Genomic DNA, 19,160 nt, shown 5'->3' with positions numbered 1-19,160 from the left:
CACCATTGTGCCTAAAAGGCGAATGCACAAATGTACTGAGACTGTGCGTGGCTTGAGCACTAATTGCACCAGATGACGAATGACCTGTACTTTCTGTTGTGGCAGGTAAACCTTTTGATTTACTGTATCGAGAATCATCCCTAGGAATTGAAGTCGTTGACACGGAATTAGATGTGATTTCTTTAAACTGACTATCCAACCGTGCTGAACTAGTACATTGTACGTTAGCAAAGCATGCTGGAGAAGCAATTGTTGAGACGGAGCCTTTATGAGTAGATCGTCCAAATACGGAACAATTATTACTCCTAGGGACCTGAGATGAGCTATCATCACGGACATTACCTTGGTGAATACCCGAGGCGCTGATGAGAGGCCAAACGGCAGAGCCTGAAACTGGTAATGGTCTCGCCTTATTGCAAACCTTAAGAAACTCTGGTGAGGTGGCCAAATCGGAATGTGTAAGTACGCATCTTTGAGATCCAGTGCAATCATGAATTCCTGTGGCTCTAACCCTGCAATTACTGACCTGAGAGATTCCATCTTGAATCTGTGGTAAGTGACGTAATGATTGAGACCTTTTAGGTTCAATATTGGCCTGACTGAGCCATCTGGTTTTGGTACCAGAAACAGACTGGAATAACCCTGCCCCTGTTCCTGCACGGGGACCGGAATTACAACTGCAGCATTCAGCAGAGACTGAATGGCAACCTGCAGAACTGCTTTCTTGTCGTCCGACACAGGCAGTCCTGTCGTGAAAAATCTTCCTGTCGGAAGATAATCGAACTCTATTTTGTAACCCTCTAATACTAAATTGCGGATCCACCCATCTGTGGACGTCTGCAGCCACGCCCCCTGAAAGCTCTGAAGGCGTGCTCCCACAATTGGAGATCCGAGATGGGCTGGGAGCCCGTCATGCCACTGGTTTGTTAGTGGTCTTAGTGTCTTGACGACGTGCATTGGATTGTCGGGCACTACGTCCCCGACCTCTTCTACCAGGCGTGACTGCTCCTGTGCCCTGCCCACGAAAGGGCTGAGTTCTAAAGGATTTGAACGCCGGACCAGAATATTTCCGTTTAGGTATAGTTGTAGGCGATGGAAGAAACACAGACTTTCCTCCAGTAGCCTCAGAAATCCATTTGTCCAATTCAGGACCGAAAAGCTTCTCGCCATCATAAGGCAATGCCTCTATACCTTTTTTAACCTCCGTCTCCGCCTGCCAAGAACGCAGCCAAAGTGCTCGTCGTACTATGACTAGCGATGAGGACAGGCGAGAAGTAAGCTGACAGACGTCAGTAGAAGCTGTACATAGATATTCAGCAGCTTCCCAGATTTGATCCGCGAGAAGTATAAGATGGTCATCTTGCAGAGCCGACTTGAGCTCTTTTATCCATACCATTAATGCTTTAGTAACCCAAATGCCAACCAACCCAGGTCTCAGCAGCACTCCAGCTGCTGTATACATGGACCTTAGCATAGCCTCTATTTTACGATCTGCAGGGTCTTTAAGCGTAGTAGCAGTTGGTACTGGTATGGTTAACTTCCTTGTAAGTTTAGATACGGATGAATCCACCGATGGTGGGTTCTCCCATGTAGCTGTCATGGACTCTGGAAACGGGTAACTCGATTTAAATCTACGAGGTATAGAAAACCGTTTATCCGGATTCTTCCGTGTTTCCAGTAACATTTTATTAAGAGATTCCGAAATAGGGAAACACATCGGAGATCTCTGTCGTTTAGTAAAGACTACCTCATCATTCGTCAGGGGCTCCTCAGTTTCCGTAAACTCCAGCGACTGACGTACTGCTCTGATGAGATTATCAATACCTGGGCTGTCAAAATCGTCACTATCTGACTGTTGGTCTATTTCGCCCTCCTCATACTCATGTTCAGTGAGGTCTAGTATCCCAGAGACTGGAAAATTATTAGGAAAAGGAAACTTATCTTTTCCACTCAAGGTGGACCTCTGACCAGATTGAGACTCCCCTGGTAACTCAAATGGTCTCATTTTAAACTCAGATCTTGCCGCCTCTCTTTCTTCACGAGAGGCGGCCAGCTCTGATTGTAAACCAACTAATACATCTGCAAGTAAAGCCCATGGAGGGTCCAGAGATGCTGGCTTTACTTCTGTGGAAATCGTATTTGTGGCTGTATTAACAACACATGCTGTACATGTGGTGGATCCATCAGGCAACACACTCTTACAGACATGACATGAAAAATGTTTCTTAGATTTTGCTGGTGTCTTACTCATTATAAAGACAGACAATACAAACTACACACAGACAGTCTGCACGACTCAGTAATAACACCAAAGTTCCTTGTATATATCAGGCAAGTGCAGTGCCTGCCAGCAATAAGAAAACTGACCCCCAAATTCCCCTAGTACCACTCTTAAGCCGAGATGTAATATAGGAATCCTGGAACAGACAGGAGAACATTAAACATGTTAAGTACCAAGTTTTTCTACAAAGCTTAACACTGCCAATACTGCTAATGTCTCCCCCCACCCCCACGACCTCCGTGTACAGCACCGGGTCGGGGCCTGTGGAACTTTGCATAGGGCCGTGTGAGCGGCCTGTACCTGTATGCCAAGGCAGCGGGGAACTCCTCGGCTGATGCGGGCGGTCAGCGGGAGCAGAGAGCGTACTGCATAGAGCCGTGGAGCGGCCTATGCACACGCGCTCCCGGCCCGCCACACACAGCATAGAGTGGAGTGGCCTCCTGTGTAGCCAGGCAGCGGGGAACATATCGGCTGCTGCGGCGCAGGGAGCAGCGGTCTGCTAGGTAACTTAAGATGCTGGGAGCGGCGGAGAGTGAGAGCGCGCTGCATAGAGCCGTGAAGCGGCCTATGCACACGCGCTCCGGGCATCGGTCGTTAGTGAGTAAAACATGCCCAATACAATCCCCAATAGTGGGGCGGCAGCATAAGCTGACCGCCCCTACCCAACATACCTGGACCGTAACAAAAGTCTATGACGGGGCTTCTCATCCAAGCTCCGTCCAGCTTTTTGCAGGCAGCCTGCAGGTGGAGTGAGGGAGCTCTTTACAGAGAGGTCCGACACTCACGGCTGTTCTCAGCCGCTTCCACTGTCCCTGACCCACGCCTGTTAGAAGGGGGGAAAGGACGTGGAAATCCTTGAAAGGAAAAAAAAAAAAACTTAGAAAAAATTCCAATACTTTGTGGACGAGCTCCACTATGCCTTCTAACTGTGTCGAGCACAGAAAAAACACTGAAGTGCTCGAGGATATGGAGGGGAGGAGTAGTCTCAAAAATTAATTTATTCAGTGCCTTCTTCCGGTGGAAGCCGTCCATATCCCAAGAGTACTCCAGTGACCCCTAGTGGATGAAAAAGAAATACAGTTATCAACGGTAAGTTCTTACCATAACGTATATTTCTCCGGCAGGGTCCACAGGTTATCCACAGGAAAACAATGGGATTTCCCAAAGCAATTTAGTGGTGGGGACGCTCTTGATTGGACAGGAGAACCTTTCGCCCAAATTCAGCATCATGAGAGGCAAAAGTATCCAAAGAATAATGTCTAATGAATGTGCTAATGGAAGACCATGTGGCTGCCTTACATATCTGTTCTGCTGAAGCACCATTTTGTGCTGCCCATGAAGGAACTACCTTACGAGTAGAGTGAGCAGACACATTATCCGGAACAGGGAGATCAGCTCGAGAATATGCTTCTAAAATAGTAATTCGAAGCCATCTTGCCGGCGTCTGTTTAGTAGCAGGCCATCCTGTCTTGTGAAATCCTAGAGAATGAAGAGAATCTGTCTTTCTGATGGCGCTGGTACGATTCACGTAGATCCTTAATGCCCGGACTATGTCCAGCGACACAACTCCCACAGAAAGTCCCGATACCTGAAAAGCCGGGACTACAATTTCTTCATTAAGGTGGAATTTAGACACCACTTTCTGAAGATACCCAGACCTAGTTCTGAGGACTGCTTTATCTGGAAAAAAAAAGTAAGAAAAGGAGAACGACAAAGACAGCGCTCCTAAATCTGATACTCTTCTAGCTGATGCCATAGTCCGTAAAAAGAGAACTTTAGCTGTCAACCACTTAAGATCCACTATACTGAGTGGTTCAAATGCAGTAACTTGAAGTGCTTTCAGGACTAAATTTAAGTCCCAAGGCACTGTAGGAGGAACAAAAGGAGGTTGAATGCGCAGCAATCCCTGGAATAAAGTACGCGCACCCTGTAAATTTGCAATTTTCTTTTGGAACCATACAGTCAATGCTGATACTTGTACGCTCAAGAAAGCCACCTTCAAACCTTTATCCACTTCCGCCTGAAGGAAGTCTAAGACCGTAGAAATTTGGAAAGATTTCGGGGTCCATATTTCTTTCACTGCACCAATGAATATAAGCCTGCCATATTCGGTGATAAATGCGAGCTGAGGAGGGTTTCCTTGCTCTGAGCATTGTTTGAATTATCTGTTGTGAGAATCCTCTTGACTTCAGGATAGAGGTTTCAAGAGCCACGCCGTCAACGATAGTCGATCCAGATGCCTGTGGTAACAAGGACCCTGCATTAGTAGATCTGAACGTTGAGGGAGCAGAAGTGGAGCATCCATCGACATTCTCTGCAGATCTGTGTACTAATGCCGTCTGGGCCAAGCAGGAGCTATTAGAATCACGGCACTCTTTGCTTCTTTTATTTTCCTCACCACCCTGGGTAGCAGGATGATCGGAGGAAACAGATACGCTAGATGAAATTCCCATTTCACTGACATGGCATCCACAAAGATTGCTCTGGGATCATTTGTGCTTGACCCGTATATGGGTACTTTGTTGTTCAGTCGGGACGCCATGAGATATATCTCTGGCAACCCCCACTTGTCTACTAGAGTCTGAAAGACCTCCGGGTGTAGAGCCCATTCGCTTGCTTGAATGGCATGTCGACTGAGAAAGTCCGCTTCCCAGTTTAGGGCTCCCAGAACAAATACTGCGGACAATGCTGGAAGATGGCGTTCATTCTGCAGGGCTCTGGCAGTGCTCCTCCTGTTCCTCCTTGCACAAAGGCGGAGGTAGCGGTCCTGCTGCTGGGTTGTTGCCCTCCTACGGCCTCCTCCACGTCTCCTGATGTACTGGCCTGTCTCCTGGTAGCGCCTCCATGCTGTGGACACTACGCTGACAGACACAGCAAACCTTCTTGCCACAGCTCGCATTGATGTGCCATCCTGGATGAGCTGCACTACCTGAGCCACTTGTGTGGGTTGTAAACTCTGTCTCATGCTACCACTAGAGTGAAAGCACCACCAGCTTTCAAAAGTGACCAAAACATCAGCCAGAAAGCATAGGAGCTGAGAAGTGGTCTGTGGTCACCACCTGCAGAACAACTCCTTTATTGGGGGTGTCTTGCTAATTGCCTATAATTTCCACCTGTTGTCTATTCCATTTGCACAACAGCATGTAAAATTGATTGTCAATCAGTGTTGCTTCCTAAGTGGACAGTTTGATTTCACAGAAGTGTGATTGACTTGGAGTTACATTGTATTGTTTAAGTGTTCCCTTTATTTTTTTGAGCAGTGTATAAACAAAACTAGAAAAACTCCTATGGAGTTCCCCTAGCTGTGACCGGCTCCTCCGGGCACATTTTCTAAACTGAGTCTGGTAGGAGGGGCATAGAGGGCGGAGCCAGCCCACCCTATTAAACTCTTAAAGTGCCAGTGGCTCCTAGTGGACCAGTCTATACCCCATGGTACTAATGTGGACCCCAGCATCCTCTAGGACATAAGAGAAACTACCAAAACACGCGAGAATGGGTGGAATGCGTGAAACACACACTTTAGATGTTTTAATAAATAATGCATCCTGCAAGCACTTTTGATGCATTGAGTTTTTGCTCAAGCTACTAAATATTCTGTAAATTGCTGCGTATTAACTTAATAAATAACAACAACTTAACTGGTAATGACTACATTAAAATATTAGAATGTGTGGAAGAAAAAAAACACATAAGAACCCATACATCACATTTTTAAAAGTACATTAACTGCAGATTCCGTTCAATGGCTTACAGGTTTTTTTTTTAAAACATCTGATGCATGCCCTACAGGTGTGTCCTCTTACATCTTTGCTCCGTGCGCTACAGGCCACATTACACATAACGCGTGAGTGCCATGTGACTTGGTAGTGCAGTGTGTTTTGTTTTTTTTTTGGGGGGGGGGGGGCAGTTGGGACATCCTTTGATCACCCTCTGCAAAGCAGCCGGTGATCACTGTGCGCATCTATACAGTCAAGGTGGTGAGCAAGGGACTGCCCAGCTGCTTGGTGAGAGCTGGGCACGTGCCCACAATGCTGAAAACCGGGTCCGTGGTGCCAGGCCACAGCCACCCAACCCGAGGCCATTCTATGTGAGGGTCCCGATTCAACACTCTGAAAAGTTGGGAGGTATGGAAATGTAATGTGATTTACAGTATCATTCAGTGAGATGCAATGTAAAATGTCAGTATATCACTTTTTTTTTATAAGTGCTAGAGAAAAATAAAATAAAAAACAAAATAAAACTAGACGTTAGGGTCAGGGAACCAGTTTAGTAAGTTTCTGCAGAACATCAGAATTGCTTATGACACACTTTGGAGAAAAACATTCACATACCCAGCTAACAATGTCCTGTCCACTGTATCTTCATCAAGTCATAAAATGACATTAGTAAAAGTTTTATATATTGCATTGCAAAAAAAGTGGCAGTAGCTCATTCAAATAAAGTATGTCAGTTTCTCCTACGGTACTAAGAACATAGGACTTGACTAGGATGGCCAATCCCGGGCCATTTTTTCAGTCCCGGGTATCGGGATGGAAAAATGGTCAATCCCAGGATTGGCTTTTCTTTATGTATCCGCCCCTCTCACCCAGCACACATTATTTACCACAGTACGGGGGACGACAGGATGGGAATCATCAGTCACTCTCGGCGGGGGTCGGCAGTGAGCGGCAGGCAGCGCAGCGTGACCTGTGACTGCACGTCACGCTGCGCAGGGGGAGATAGGAGGAGGGATTCGGGCAGCGTCTGAGCGTCCTGAGGACACTCAATGCTGATCCCTCAATACAAAGGATTGGAGCTTCCAATCCCGGTATTGACTCCTGGCCTAAATCCCAGGATTCTCCACCCTAGACTTGACTATAAAACCAAGCATATGCACATCTCCCTAGTGTTTTGATTTTTGACTGAACAGAGATCCCTTACCTAGAGCACATTTAAACTAAGATTATACTGACGGTCAGAGCACTTGGGTGCATTAAAAACAAAACAAAAACAAAACAAAATAAACAGGTAAAAGTGAGTCACTAGGGAAAGACAAACTAATTCTATTTTTCCTTTTACTGTTCATGTATACTAACGGGATCAGTATGTAATCCCGCTGGACGGGATCCCGGCGGTTGAAATACAGACGCCGGAATCCCGACCACACAATCCAGACATGGGTGACGAGCGGAACACAGCCCCTTGCGGGCTCGCTTTGCTCGACACGCTGCGGGCACGGTGCCTCGCTACGCTCGGCACACTATTATATTCTCCCTCTATGGGTGTCGTGGACACCCACGGAGGGAGAATATGTCGGGATTGTGCCGGTCGGGATTCCGGCTTCGGTATTTCGACCGCCAGGATTCCGTCCGGCGGGATGTTGACCGCATCCCATCCTAACCTGTAAGAGTATAATTTTACAGGATTAGACCTTATATTAACCAATTTACAAAAATGACACTACTCAAAACCGAAATCGATACAAATTTTGCATTTCGATACATATTTTTAATATTTTTTTAAAACATATGTAAATACAACTGTGAATACCTGGTAGTGCAGTGATGAAGTCACGTTGTAACATGGGCTTCAAGTATGAATTAATATGTCCATGCTGGTAGTGACACATCCGAGAAATAAGGTGCTCAACAAACTCCACTTGATCTGATTCAGACCACTGATCAAAATATTTTATACACAAGTCCTTTTCTTTCTCATAATTTCCATCAGATGTGCGTTTTCTGGGTACAATTACGGTTGATGTTCCGTTACTTATCTGCAATACATGGAAAAATAAATAATCAAGTGATAACGGACTTGCTAAACACAAACAAAACCACAAGTGCACACACAGAAAACCATGGAGAAACGATCATACTCGTGAAAGAGAAAGCTCACCCTGTTTCCAGATCGATTACAAGAAAGTTAATTAAAGCCAGTGTCTGCAGTGATTTTAATAATCAGAAAGTGCTATTACTTCTATGCACAAGCAAAACCTTTGTCAGTTCGTCAGGAGCATCCAGATTTGTGTTAACATGACTGTCAATGTCCCAGCTGCCTATAGGATAAAGATACATTATCAAAGATCTCAGAACCAGTTGTCGCAGCTCATCAATCTTTACGGCTAGAAGACAATTTTAAAATAAATGTAAGAATTTGATGTTCTGATTATTGTCAAAGGGGGCCAGTCAATCACTGTGTGTATTGTAGCTCCCATCTACAAAGTCCATGAGATATTCAATAGTTTTACACGACCAGCCCAGAGACTGCACTCACTTATAAAGGATTTGTGCTTGTACCCTTCTGAGATGTGATCAAAAGTCAGCGTAAAGTAGGGCTCCGCTGCTAGTCACTAGTGCTTCTGAAGTAGTGCCGACCGACACTGAATATGAATTTTATTTAAACCAAAAATGGATTACTACTACAAGACTGTCATACCAAGCCTCTCGCACAGTCATGGAGAGTTGATGAATTTTGCATGACCTGTCACATGACCTGGACAACTCAAACTTAATTTAGTTCACTAGGAATCGAGAGATTATATATATGCAGTCATCCATACATGAGACATTAAAAGATCTAACAAAAGCAAATGCTCTCAAATATCCATTAGCTGAAAGAGTTAGCCAAAATTCATTAACTTGATGATACATAATCAAAGAGTGAACGCATGAGGTGAAGCAGTTTAATAGACAGAGAGGCCTGTTGCATCACTGGGTACTAACGCAGCCTACAGTAAGTAGCCAGGAAGCCAAAGAACACACTATGACCAGTCTGGGGTGGTCAACGTACAATAAGCTTAATAGTAAATGTAATATTATGTAACACTTTCATGCCCCCAATTCATAACATGCCACACAGCTATATCATCACATGCAGAATGTTGCCTTTCAAAATAAAAATGTGTAAAAAAAGCATTGCTGAAAAGGAGAAGGCACTGACTTGTAAGTTTTCCTCAAAAATTTATACAACAGTGGTTCTCAAACTGTGCTCCTAGGCACCCTTGGGTGCCTCAGGGCACTTGCAGGGGCGCCTTGGATTGGTGGTTCAGGACCAATTCAAATGATTTATGGTCCATGTTATAGGCAAAACCAGTGCTGGTGGCTGCCAGTTATAAAACATTTACACAACACAAGTAAATCTTGTTCAACACCACACAAATGAATCCAAGGATGACCTACAGTATAAACACAATTTACTTCATTTAATATATCTTCAAAATTTCTCAATAAAGGTGCAGTGAAAAAATTCTGATATTCTAGGATGCCGTGATTCTAAAACGTTTGGGAACCACTGGTATACAGCATTATATATCATTCTATGGTACAGAACACTCGTAATCAGAATCCGGTATTTCATTGATTGTGATATGTATTATTTTCCAGTTTTTTTATTCACCTGTGCCCAAAGGCATCCCAAAATGAAACTTACACCAAAGAGAGATTGTATTTAACTGTATTTCATTTGGGCCCTACACACAGTGACCCGCCGCCGAACTGCCCGACGGCAGATACGGCCGACCTGGCAGCTGGGGGGAGGTGGCGAAGGAAGTGAAGTTTCTTCACTCACCCCATCACATGGCTCCATAGCACTGCATGCTATTATGGACGAGATTGTCCATATTGGCTTGCATATTTAAAGAAAGAAAGATTTAAAAAAGGTAAGTTCTTACCATAAATCTCCTTTTCTGCAGCGGGGTACACTGGGGTTCCACAGGGATAACATCGGGGGATGTCCTAAAGCAGTTCCTCATAGGAGGGGACACACTGTAGCGGGCACAAGAACCCGGCGTCCAAAGGAGGCATCCTGGGAGGCGGAAGTATCGAAGGCATAGAACCTTATGAACGTGTTCACTGAGGACCACATAGCCGTCATGCACAATTGCTCAAGGGTCGCACTACGGCGGGCAGCCCAAGAGGGTCCAACAGACAGAGTAGAATGGGCTTTGATGGAAGCAGGAGCTGGAAGGCCAGCCTGTACAAAAGCATGTGCAATCCTAATCCATCTGGCCAGGGTCTGCTTATTAGCAGGCCAGCCACGTTTGTGAAAACCAAAAAGGACAAAGAGGGAATCAGAGAAGCTGTTCTCTTCACATAAATACGGAGAGCCCGTACCACATCCAAAGACCGCTCTTTGGAGAATAAACCAGGAGAGGTAAATGCAAGAACCACAATTTCCTGGTTAAGGTGGAAAGACGACACCACCTTAGGCAAATAACCAGGACGAGTTCTAAGAACCGCCCGGTCACGGTGAAAAATACAAAAAAGGTGACCGACAGGACAAGGCACCGAAGTCTGAAACCCGTCTAGCAGAGGCAATAGCCAGCAAGAACAAGCCCTTAAGAGTAAGCCACTTAAGGTCCAGAGACTCAAGAGGTTCAAACGGAGACTCTTGCAAGGCGTCCAGAACAAAAGACAAATCCCAAGGAGCCACAGGCGGGACATAGGGAGGTTGAATCCGTAAAACACCCTTCATGAATGTATGATCATCAGGGAGAGTCGCAATTTTTCTCTGAAACCATATCGACAAGGCAGATATATGAACATTAAGAGAGGCCAGACGAAGGCCTAAGTCCAGGCCCTGTTGCAGGAAAGCTAAAAGCTTGGCAGTACTGAACTTGAATGCGTCACAATGGTTAGTCGCACACCAGGCGAAGTAGGAATTCCAGACCCTATAATAAATCCGAGCAGACGCCGGTTTACGGGCCTTCAACATAGTTTGAATGACTGCCTCAGAAAATCCTTTGGCCCTCAGTACGGAAGCTTCAAGAGCCACGCCGTCAAAGACAGCAGGGCCAAATCCTAGTAAACACAAGAGCCCTGAACAAGGAGGTCTGGGCGTTGCGGAAGTCGAAGAGGACGCTCTATCGAGAGACCCTGCAGGTCTGAGAACCAATGCCGTCTGGGCGATGCTGGAGCGATTAGAAGTAGTATTCCTTCTTTTTCCTTGTACTTCCTTATCACCCTGGGCAGAAGTGACACTGGAGGGAACACGTACGGCAGCCGAAAGTTCCATGGAGTTGCCAGTGCGTCCACGAACGCTGCTTGAGGATCCCTTATCCTTGCTCAAGACCGGAGGTCTACATCTGGTAGGCCCCACTTGTCCACTAGGAGTTCAAAGACTTCGGAATGAAGACTCCACTCTCCGGTATGTATATCCTGACGACTGAGGAAGTCCGCTTCGCAGTTGAGGAGCCCCGGAATGAACACTGCCAATATAGGTTGGCAGATGGCGTTCCGCCCAACAAAGGATTTTTTAAACTTCCATCATTGCCATGTGGCTTCGAGTGCCGCCTTGATGATTTATGTACGCCACCGTGGTGGCGCTGTCTGACTATTTGAAAAGGCCGGTTTCTGTACTTGAGGCAGGGCTAGTGTCAACGCAATGAACACTCCCCTCAATTCCTGCTCCACCGACCCTGAATAGAGTGTTGCTCCAACACCGCGCCCCAGCCCGGCAGACTGGCATCCGTCGTCAGAAGGGACGACCCCTGCTCAGTTGCTGGTCCTGTAATCACCAGGTCAGCGACAAGCGGATCTCCGGAGTCAAGGAGATCATGTCCTGATCCGGTGAGGCAGGCCGTCCCACTTGGAGAGTAATAACCTCTGCAGAGGGCGGGAGTGAAATTGAGCGTTCTCTACCATGTCGAAAGCCGACACCATGAGGCCTAGTACTTACATTGCAGAGTGTATCGACACACGTGGGCGGGAGAGGAAGCATCTAATCTTGTCCTGAAGTTTCAGGACCTTCTCCGGAGACAGAAACAACTGCTGGTTGTGGGTGTCCAATAGTGCCCAGGGAAGATTTCTTTAAGTTGATGAGCCACCCGTGGGCTTGCAGGATTTGGACCGTCCGTTCCAGATGACCGAGCAGAACCTCTGGAGAGTTCGCCAGGATCAACAAGTCATCCAAATACGTCAAAATCCTCATACCCTGACAGCGGAGTAGAGCAGTCATGACTCCATCACCTTAGTAAAAATTTATGGAGCCATGGTCAGACCAAAAGGAAAGGCCTGGAATTGAAAACGTAGGTTGCCAACAGCAAACCGCAGGTATTGCTGATGCGACAATGCAATAGGTATATGCAGGAAAGCATCCTGTATGTCCAGGGATACGATATAGTCCTTGGGTTCCAAAGCCAATACAATAGAGCGCAGAGTTTCCATACGGAATTTGGACACCCTCACAAATTTGTTCAAAGATATGAGGTTGAGTATAGGCCGGGAGGATCCATTCAGCTTTGGAGCTAGAAACAGCGTCGAACAGTATCCCCTGCCTCTCTGAGATAGAGGTACTGGCACTATCACTCCTGTATCCAGGAGGGATTAGACAACCAAATGTAGAGTTTGTGCTTTTAACGGATCTGAAGGGATAACCATTCAGCAAAACTGACGAGGGGGATCACGTGCCCGTGAGAGACCAATTCCTGCAACCAGGAGTCCAACGTGGTCTTTAACCATACCTGGGCGAACTGCAGAAGTCAGCCACCCACCCTGGGGTCCCCCAGGGGGAGGCCCGCCCCGTCATGCAGCAGGCTTGTCCGGTTTGGAAGCAGGCTGACGGGCGGCCCAAGAACGTTTAGGTTTGGGCTTAGAGGATTTGGAAGTGCGAGCCTGTCATGGGCACGCCTGACCCTTTGCTTTACCTGGAGGTCGAAAGGAATGAAAAGCAGTACTCTTAGCCTACGGAACCGAAGGATTAGTACTTGGGAGAAACGCAGTCTTGGCCGACGCCAAGTCTGTCACAATCTTGTTCAGATCATCTCCAAACAGTATATCTCCCTTAAAAGGGAGCACCTCCAAGGTCTTCTTAGAGTCCAGGTCCACCGACCAGAAACGTAACCACAGAATCCGGCGAGCCAGGATTGACGCCTGCATCAGAGGCCGCCTCCTGAATATAGTGGGAGGCTGTGGTAATATATGACGGATACCTGTATTGTCTGGCATTGTCAGAAAAAATAAGAATTTACTTACCGATAATTCTATTTCTCATAGTCCGTAGTGGATGCTGGGGACTCCGTAAGGACCATGGGGAATAGCGGCTCCGCAGGAGACTGGGCACATCTAAAGAAAGCTTTAGGATTAACTGGTGTGCACTGGCTCCTCCCCCTATGACCCTCCTCCTCCAAGCCTCAGTTAGGATACTGTGCCCGATCGAGCGTACACAATAAGGAAGGATTTTGAATCCCGGGTAAGACTCATACCAGCCACACCAATCACACCGTATAACTTGTGATCTGAACCCAGTTAACAGTATGATAACAGAGGAGCCTCTGAAAAGATGGCTCCCAACAATAATAACCCGATTTTTGTAACAATAACTATGTACAAGTATTGCAGACAATCCGCACTTGGGATGGGCGCCCAGCATCCACTACGGACTATGAGAAATAGAATTATCGGTAAGTAAATTCTTATTTTCTCTAACGTCCTAAGTGGATGCTGGGGACTCCGTAAGGACCATGGGGATTATACCAAAGCTCCCAAACGGGCGGGAGAGTGCGGATGACTCTGCAGCACCGAATGAGAGAACTCCAGGTCCTCCTCAGCCAGGGTATCAAATTTGTAGAATTTAGCAAACGTGTTTGCCCCTGACCAAGTAGCTGCTCGGCAAAGTTATAAAGCCGAGACCCCTCGGGCAGCCGCCCAAGATGAGCCCACTTTCCTTGTGGAACGGGCTTTTACAGATTTTAGCTGTGGCAGGCCTGCCACAGAATGTGCAAGCTGAATTGTACTACAAATCCAACGAGCAATAGTCTGCTTAGAAGCAGGAGCACCCAGCATGTTAGGTGCATACAGGATAAACAGCGAGTCAGATTTCCTGACTCCAGCCGTCCTGGAAACATATTTTCAGGGCCCTGACAACATCCAGCAACTTGGATTCCTCCAAGTCCCTAGTAGCCGCAGGCACCACAATAGGTTGGTTCAGGTGAAAACGCTGGAACCACCTTAGGGAGAAACTGAGGACGAGTCCTCAATTCCGCCCTGTCCGAATGGAAAATCAGATAAGGGCTTTTACAGGATAAAGCCGCCAATTCTGACACGCGCCTGGCCCAGGCCAGGGCCAACAGCATGACCACTTTCCATGTGAGATATTTTAACTCCACAGATTTAAGTGGTTCAAACCAATGTGACTTTTGGAACCCAAACTACATTGAGATCCCAAATTGCCACTGGAGGCACAAAAGGAGGCTGTATATGCAGTACCCCTTTTACAAACGTCTAAACTTCAGGGACTGAAGCTAGTTCTTTTTTGGAAGAAAATTGACAGGGCCGAAATCTGAACCTTAATGGACCCCAATTTCAGGCCCATAGACACTCCTGTTTGCAGGAAATGTAGGAATCGACCCAGTTGAATTTCCTCCGTCGGGCCTTACTGGCCTCGCACTACCAAACATATTTTCGCCAATTGCGGTGATAATGTTTATGCGGTTACATCCTTCCTGGCTTTTGATCAGGATAGGGATGACTTCATCCGGAATGCCTTTTTTCCTTCAGGATCCGGTGTTCAACCGCCATGCCGTCAAACGCAGCCGCGGTAAGTCTTGGAACAGACAGGGTCCTTGCTGGAGCAGGTCCCTTCTTAGAGGTAGAGGCCACGGATCCTCCGTGAGCCTCTCTTGAAGTTCCGGTTACCAAGTCCTTCTTGGCCAATCCGGAGCCACGAATATAGTGCTTTATCCTCTCCATCTTATCAATCTCCGTACCTTGGGTATGAGAGGCAGAGGAGGGAACACATACACTGACTGGTACACCCACGGTGTTACCAGAGCGTCTACAACTATTGCCTGAGGGTCTCTTGACCTGGCGCAATACCTGTCGAGTTTTTTAATCATGTGGACGACTTGTGGGTGAAGTCCCCACTCTCCCGGGTGGAGGTCGTGCTGAGGAAGTCTGCTTCCCAGTTGTCCACTCCCGGAATGAATACTGTTGACAGTGCTATCACATGATTTTCCGCCCAGCGAAGAATCCTTGCAGCTTCTGCCATTGCCCTCCTGCTTCTTGTGCCACCCTGTCTGTTTACGTGGGTGACTGCCATGATGTTGTCCGACTGGATCAACACCGGCTGACCTTGAAGCAGAGGTCTCGCTAAGCTTAGAGCATTGTAAATGGCCCTTAGCTTCAGGATATTTATGTGATGTGATGTATCCAGGCTTGACCCTAAGCCCTGGATATTCCTTCCCTGTGTGACTGCTCCCCAGCCTCGCAGGCTGGCATCCGTGGTCACCAGGACCCAGTCCTGAATGCCGAATCTGCGGCCCTCTAGAAGATGAGCACTCTGCAACCACCACAGGATGGATACCCTTGTCCTTGGTGACAGGATTATCCGCTGATGCATCTGAAAATGCGACCCGGACCATTTGTCCAGTAGGTTCCACTGGAAAGTTCTTGCGTGGAATCTAACGAATGGGATTGCTTCGTAGGAAGCCACCATTTTTACCCAGAACCCTTGTGCATTGATGCACTGAGACTTGGTTCGGTTTTAGGAGGTTCCTGATTAGCTCGGATAACTCCCTGGCTTTCTCTTCCGGGAGAAACACCTTTTTTTTTTTTTCTGGACTGTGTCCAGGATCATCCCTAGGAAACAGAAGACAAGTCGTCGGAACCAGCTGCGATTTTGGAATATTGAGAATCCAATCGTGCTGCCGCAACACTACCTGAGATAGTGCTACACCGACCTCCAACTGTTCCCTGGATCTTACCCTTATCAGGGAATCGTCCAAGTAAGGGATAACTAAAATTCCCTTCCTTCGAAGGGATATCATTTCGTCCCTTTCCTTGGTAAAGACCCGGGGTGCCGTGGACCATCCCTACGGCAGCGTCTGAACTGATAGTGACAGTTCTGTACCATAACCGGAGGTACCCTTGGTGAGAAGGGTAAATTTTGACATGAAGGTAAGCATCCTTGATGTCCCGAGTGACTCAATCTTGAATTTGAACCTCTGTATGTAAGTGTTCAAAGATTTTAGATTTAGAATCGGTCTCACCGAGCCGTCTGGCTTCGGTACCACAATAGTGTGGAATAATACCCCGTTCCCTGTTGCAGGAGGGGTACCTTGATTATCACCTGCTGAGAATACAGCTTGTGAATGGCTTCCAAAACTGCCTCCCTGTCAGAGGGAGACGTCGGTAAAGCCGACTTTTGGAAACGGCGAGGGGGAGACGTCTCGAATTCCAATATGTACCCCTGAGATATTACCTGAAGGATCCAGGGGTCTACTTGCGAGTGAGCCCACTGCGCACTGAAATTCATTGAGAACGGGCCCCCACCGTGCCTGAGCTTGTAAAGCCCTAGCGTCATACTGAGGGCTTGGCAGAGGCGGGAAAGGGTTTCTGTTCCTGGGAACTGGCTGATCTCTGCAGCCTTTTTCCTCTCCCTCTGTCACGAGCAGAAAAGAGGAACCTTTTGTCCGCTTGCCAACAAAGGACTGCGCCTGATAATACGGCGTCTTATTTTGAGAGGCGACCTGGGGTACAAACGTGGATTTCCCAGCTGTTGCCGTGGCCACCCTTTCAAAGGCAATACTTCCAAATGCCGTTTGGAATCCGCATCACCTGACCATTTTACTGGTAGAATTGGACAACGCACTTATACTTGATGCCAGTCGGCAATTATTCCGCTGTGCATCATGCATATATAGAAATGCATCTTTTAAATGCTCTATAGGCAATAATATACTATCAATATTTCCAGTCAGGGAATCCGACCATGCCAACCCAGCACTGCACCTCCAGGCTGAGGCGATAGCTGGTCGCAGTATAACACCAGTATGTGTGTAAATACCTTTTTGGATACCCTCCTGCTTTCTATCAGCAGGATCCTTAAGGGCGGCCATCTCATGAGAGGGTAGAGCCCTTGTTCTTACAAGCGTGTGAGCGCCTTATCCCCCCTAGGGGGTGTTTCCCAACGCACCCTAACCTCTGGCGGGAAAGGGTATGCAGCCAATACTTTTTAAGAAATTATCAATTGTTATCGGAGGGAAACCCACGCATCATCACACCTCATTTTATTTCTCAGATTCAGGAAAACTACAGGTAGTTTTTCCCTCACCGAACATAATACCCCTTTTTGGTGGTACTCGTATTATCAGAAATGTATAAAAACATTTTTCCATTGACTCAATCATGTAACGTGTGGCCCTACTGGAAATCACGGTTGTCTCTTCACCGTCGACACAAGAGTCAGTATCCGTGTCGGCTTCTGTATCTGCCATCTGAGGTAACGGCCGCTTTAGAGCCCCTGACGGCCTATGAGACGTCTGGACAGGCACAAGCTGAGTAGCCGGCTGTCTCATGTCAACCACTGTTTTTTTATATAGAGCTGACACTGTCACGTAATTTTCAACAGTACATCCACTCAGGTGTCGACCCCCTAGGGGGTGACATCACTGTTACAGACACTCTGCTCCGTCTCCACATCATTTTTCTCCTCATACATGTCGACACAAACGTACCGACACACAGCACACGCACAGGGAATGCTCTGATAGAGGACAGGACCCCACTAGCCCTTTGGGGAGACAGAGGGAGAGTATGCCAGCACACACCAGAGCGCTATATATATATATATACAGGGATAACCTTATATAAGTGTTTTTCCCCTTATAGCTGCTGTATGTTTTAATACTGCGCCTAATTAGTGCCCCCCTCTCTTTTTTTAACCCTTTCTGTAGTGTAGTGACTGCAGGGAAGAGCCAGGGAGCTTCCCTCCAACTGAGCTGTGAGGGAAAATGGCGCCAGTGTGCTGAGGAGATAGGCTCCGCCCCCTTTTCGGCGGCCTTATCTCCCGTTTTTTTGTATATTCTGGCAGGGGTTAAATGCATCCATATAGCCCAGGAGCTATATGTGATGTATTTTTTTGCCATGTAAGGTATTTCTGTCATGTTTTATTGCGTCTCAGGGCGCCCCCCCAGCGCCCTGCACCCTCAGTGACCGGAGTATGAAGTGTGCTGAGAGCAATGGCGCACAGCTGCAGTGCTGTGCGCTACCTTATTGAATACAGGAACGTCTTCTGCCGCCGATTTTTCCGGACCTCTTCGCTCTTCTGGCTCTGTAAGGGGGCCGGCGGCGCGGCTCCGGGACCCATCCAGGCTGGACCTGTGATCGTCCCTCTGGAGCTAATGTCCAGTAGCCAAGAAGCCCAATCCACTCTGCACGCAGGTGAGTTCGCTTCTTCTCCCCTTAGTCCCTCGATGCAGTGAGCCTGTTGCCAGCAGGTCTCACTGAAAATAAAAAACCTAAACTAAAACTTTCACTAAGAAGCTCAGGAGAGCCCCTAGTGTGCACCCTTCTCGTCGGGCACAGAAATCTAACTGAGGCTTGGAGGAGGGTCATAGGGGGAGGAGCCAGTGCACACCAGTTAATCCTAAAGCTTTCTTTAGATGTGCCCAGTCTCCTGCGGAGCCGCTATTCCCCATGGTCCTTACGGAGTCCCCAGCATCCACTTAGGACGTTAGAGAAATTCAGAGGTAGCTCTTCCTCAATTGCTTGAACCCATGCTTCAATGCCTTTTGCAGCCCAAGAGGCTGCCATAGTGGGTCTATGTATAGCACCTGTAAGAGTGTAAACAGACTCAAAGCAACCCTCCACACTCTTACCCGTCAGTTCCTTCAAAGAGGTGACGGTGGTGACAGGCAGAGTAGATGACACTACAAGACGGGCTACATGTAAGTCCACTGGTGGCGGGGTTTCCCACTTGATACTCAACTCAGCAAAGATAGGATAATGAGTTAGCATCTTTTTAGACAGGGAAGATTTATTTCCTGGAGAAGACCATGATTCCTGATGTATGTCAATTAAATAGTCAGAGTGTGATAAAACTAATTTAGTAACCTTCTGACGTTTGAACTTATCAGGTTTCTTACACTTATCAGGAGGGTCAATCTCATCATCAATCTGAG

General features: G+C 47.3%; 1 protein-coding gene across 3 annotated transcripts in view; it reads right to left on the bottom strand.

The window, feature by feature from the left end:
* Positions 1-19,160, bottom strand: part of FBXW11 (F-box and WD repeat domain containing 11) — a 455,869-nt gene that overhangs the window by 237,790 nt on the left and 198,919 nt on the right. For 2 of the 3 annotated variants that reach the window (XM_063928243.1, XM_063928244.1), the window contains one exon: positions 7,811-8,036. In XM_063928243.1, coding sequence (XP_063784313.1) covers positions 7,811-8,036 — 226 coding nt within the window. Of the gene's footprint in view, positions 1-7,810; positions 8,037-8,256; positions 8,319-19,160 lie in introns of all 3 variants that reach the window. The other variant, XM_063928245.1, reaches the window with a different exon arrangement.

Source organism: Pseudophryne corroboree, chromosome 6 (assembly GCF_028390025.1).
Source record: "Pseudophryne corroboree isolate aPseCor3 chromosome 6, aPseCor3.hap2, whole genome shotgun sequence".
Taxonomy (NCBI): domain Eukaryota; kingdom Metazoa; phylum Chordata; class Amphibia; order Anura; family Myobatrachidae; genus Pseudophryne; species Pseudophryne corroboree.
The sequence above is the reverse complement of the archived record's forward strand: the minus strand, read 5'-3'. Positions and strand labels throughout refer to the sequence as shown.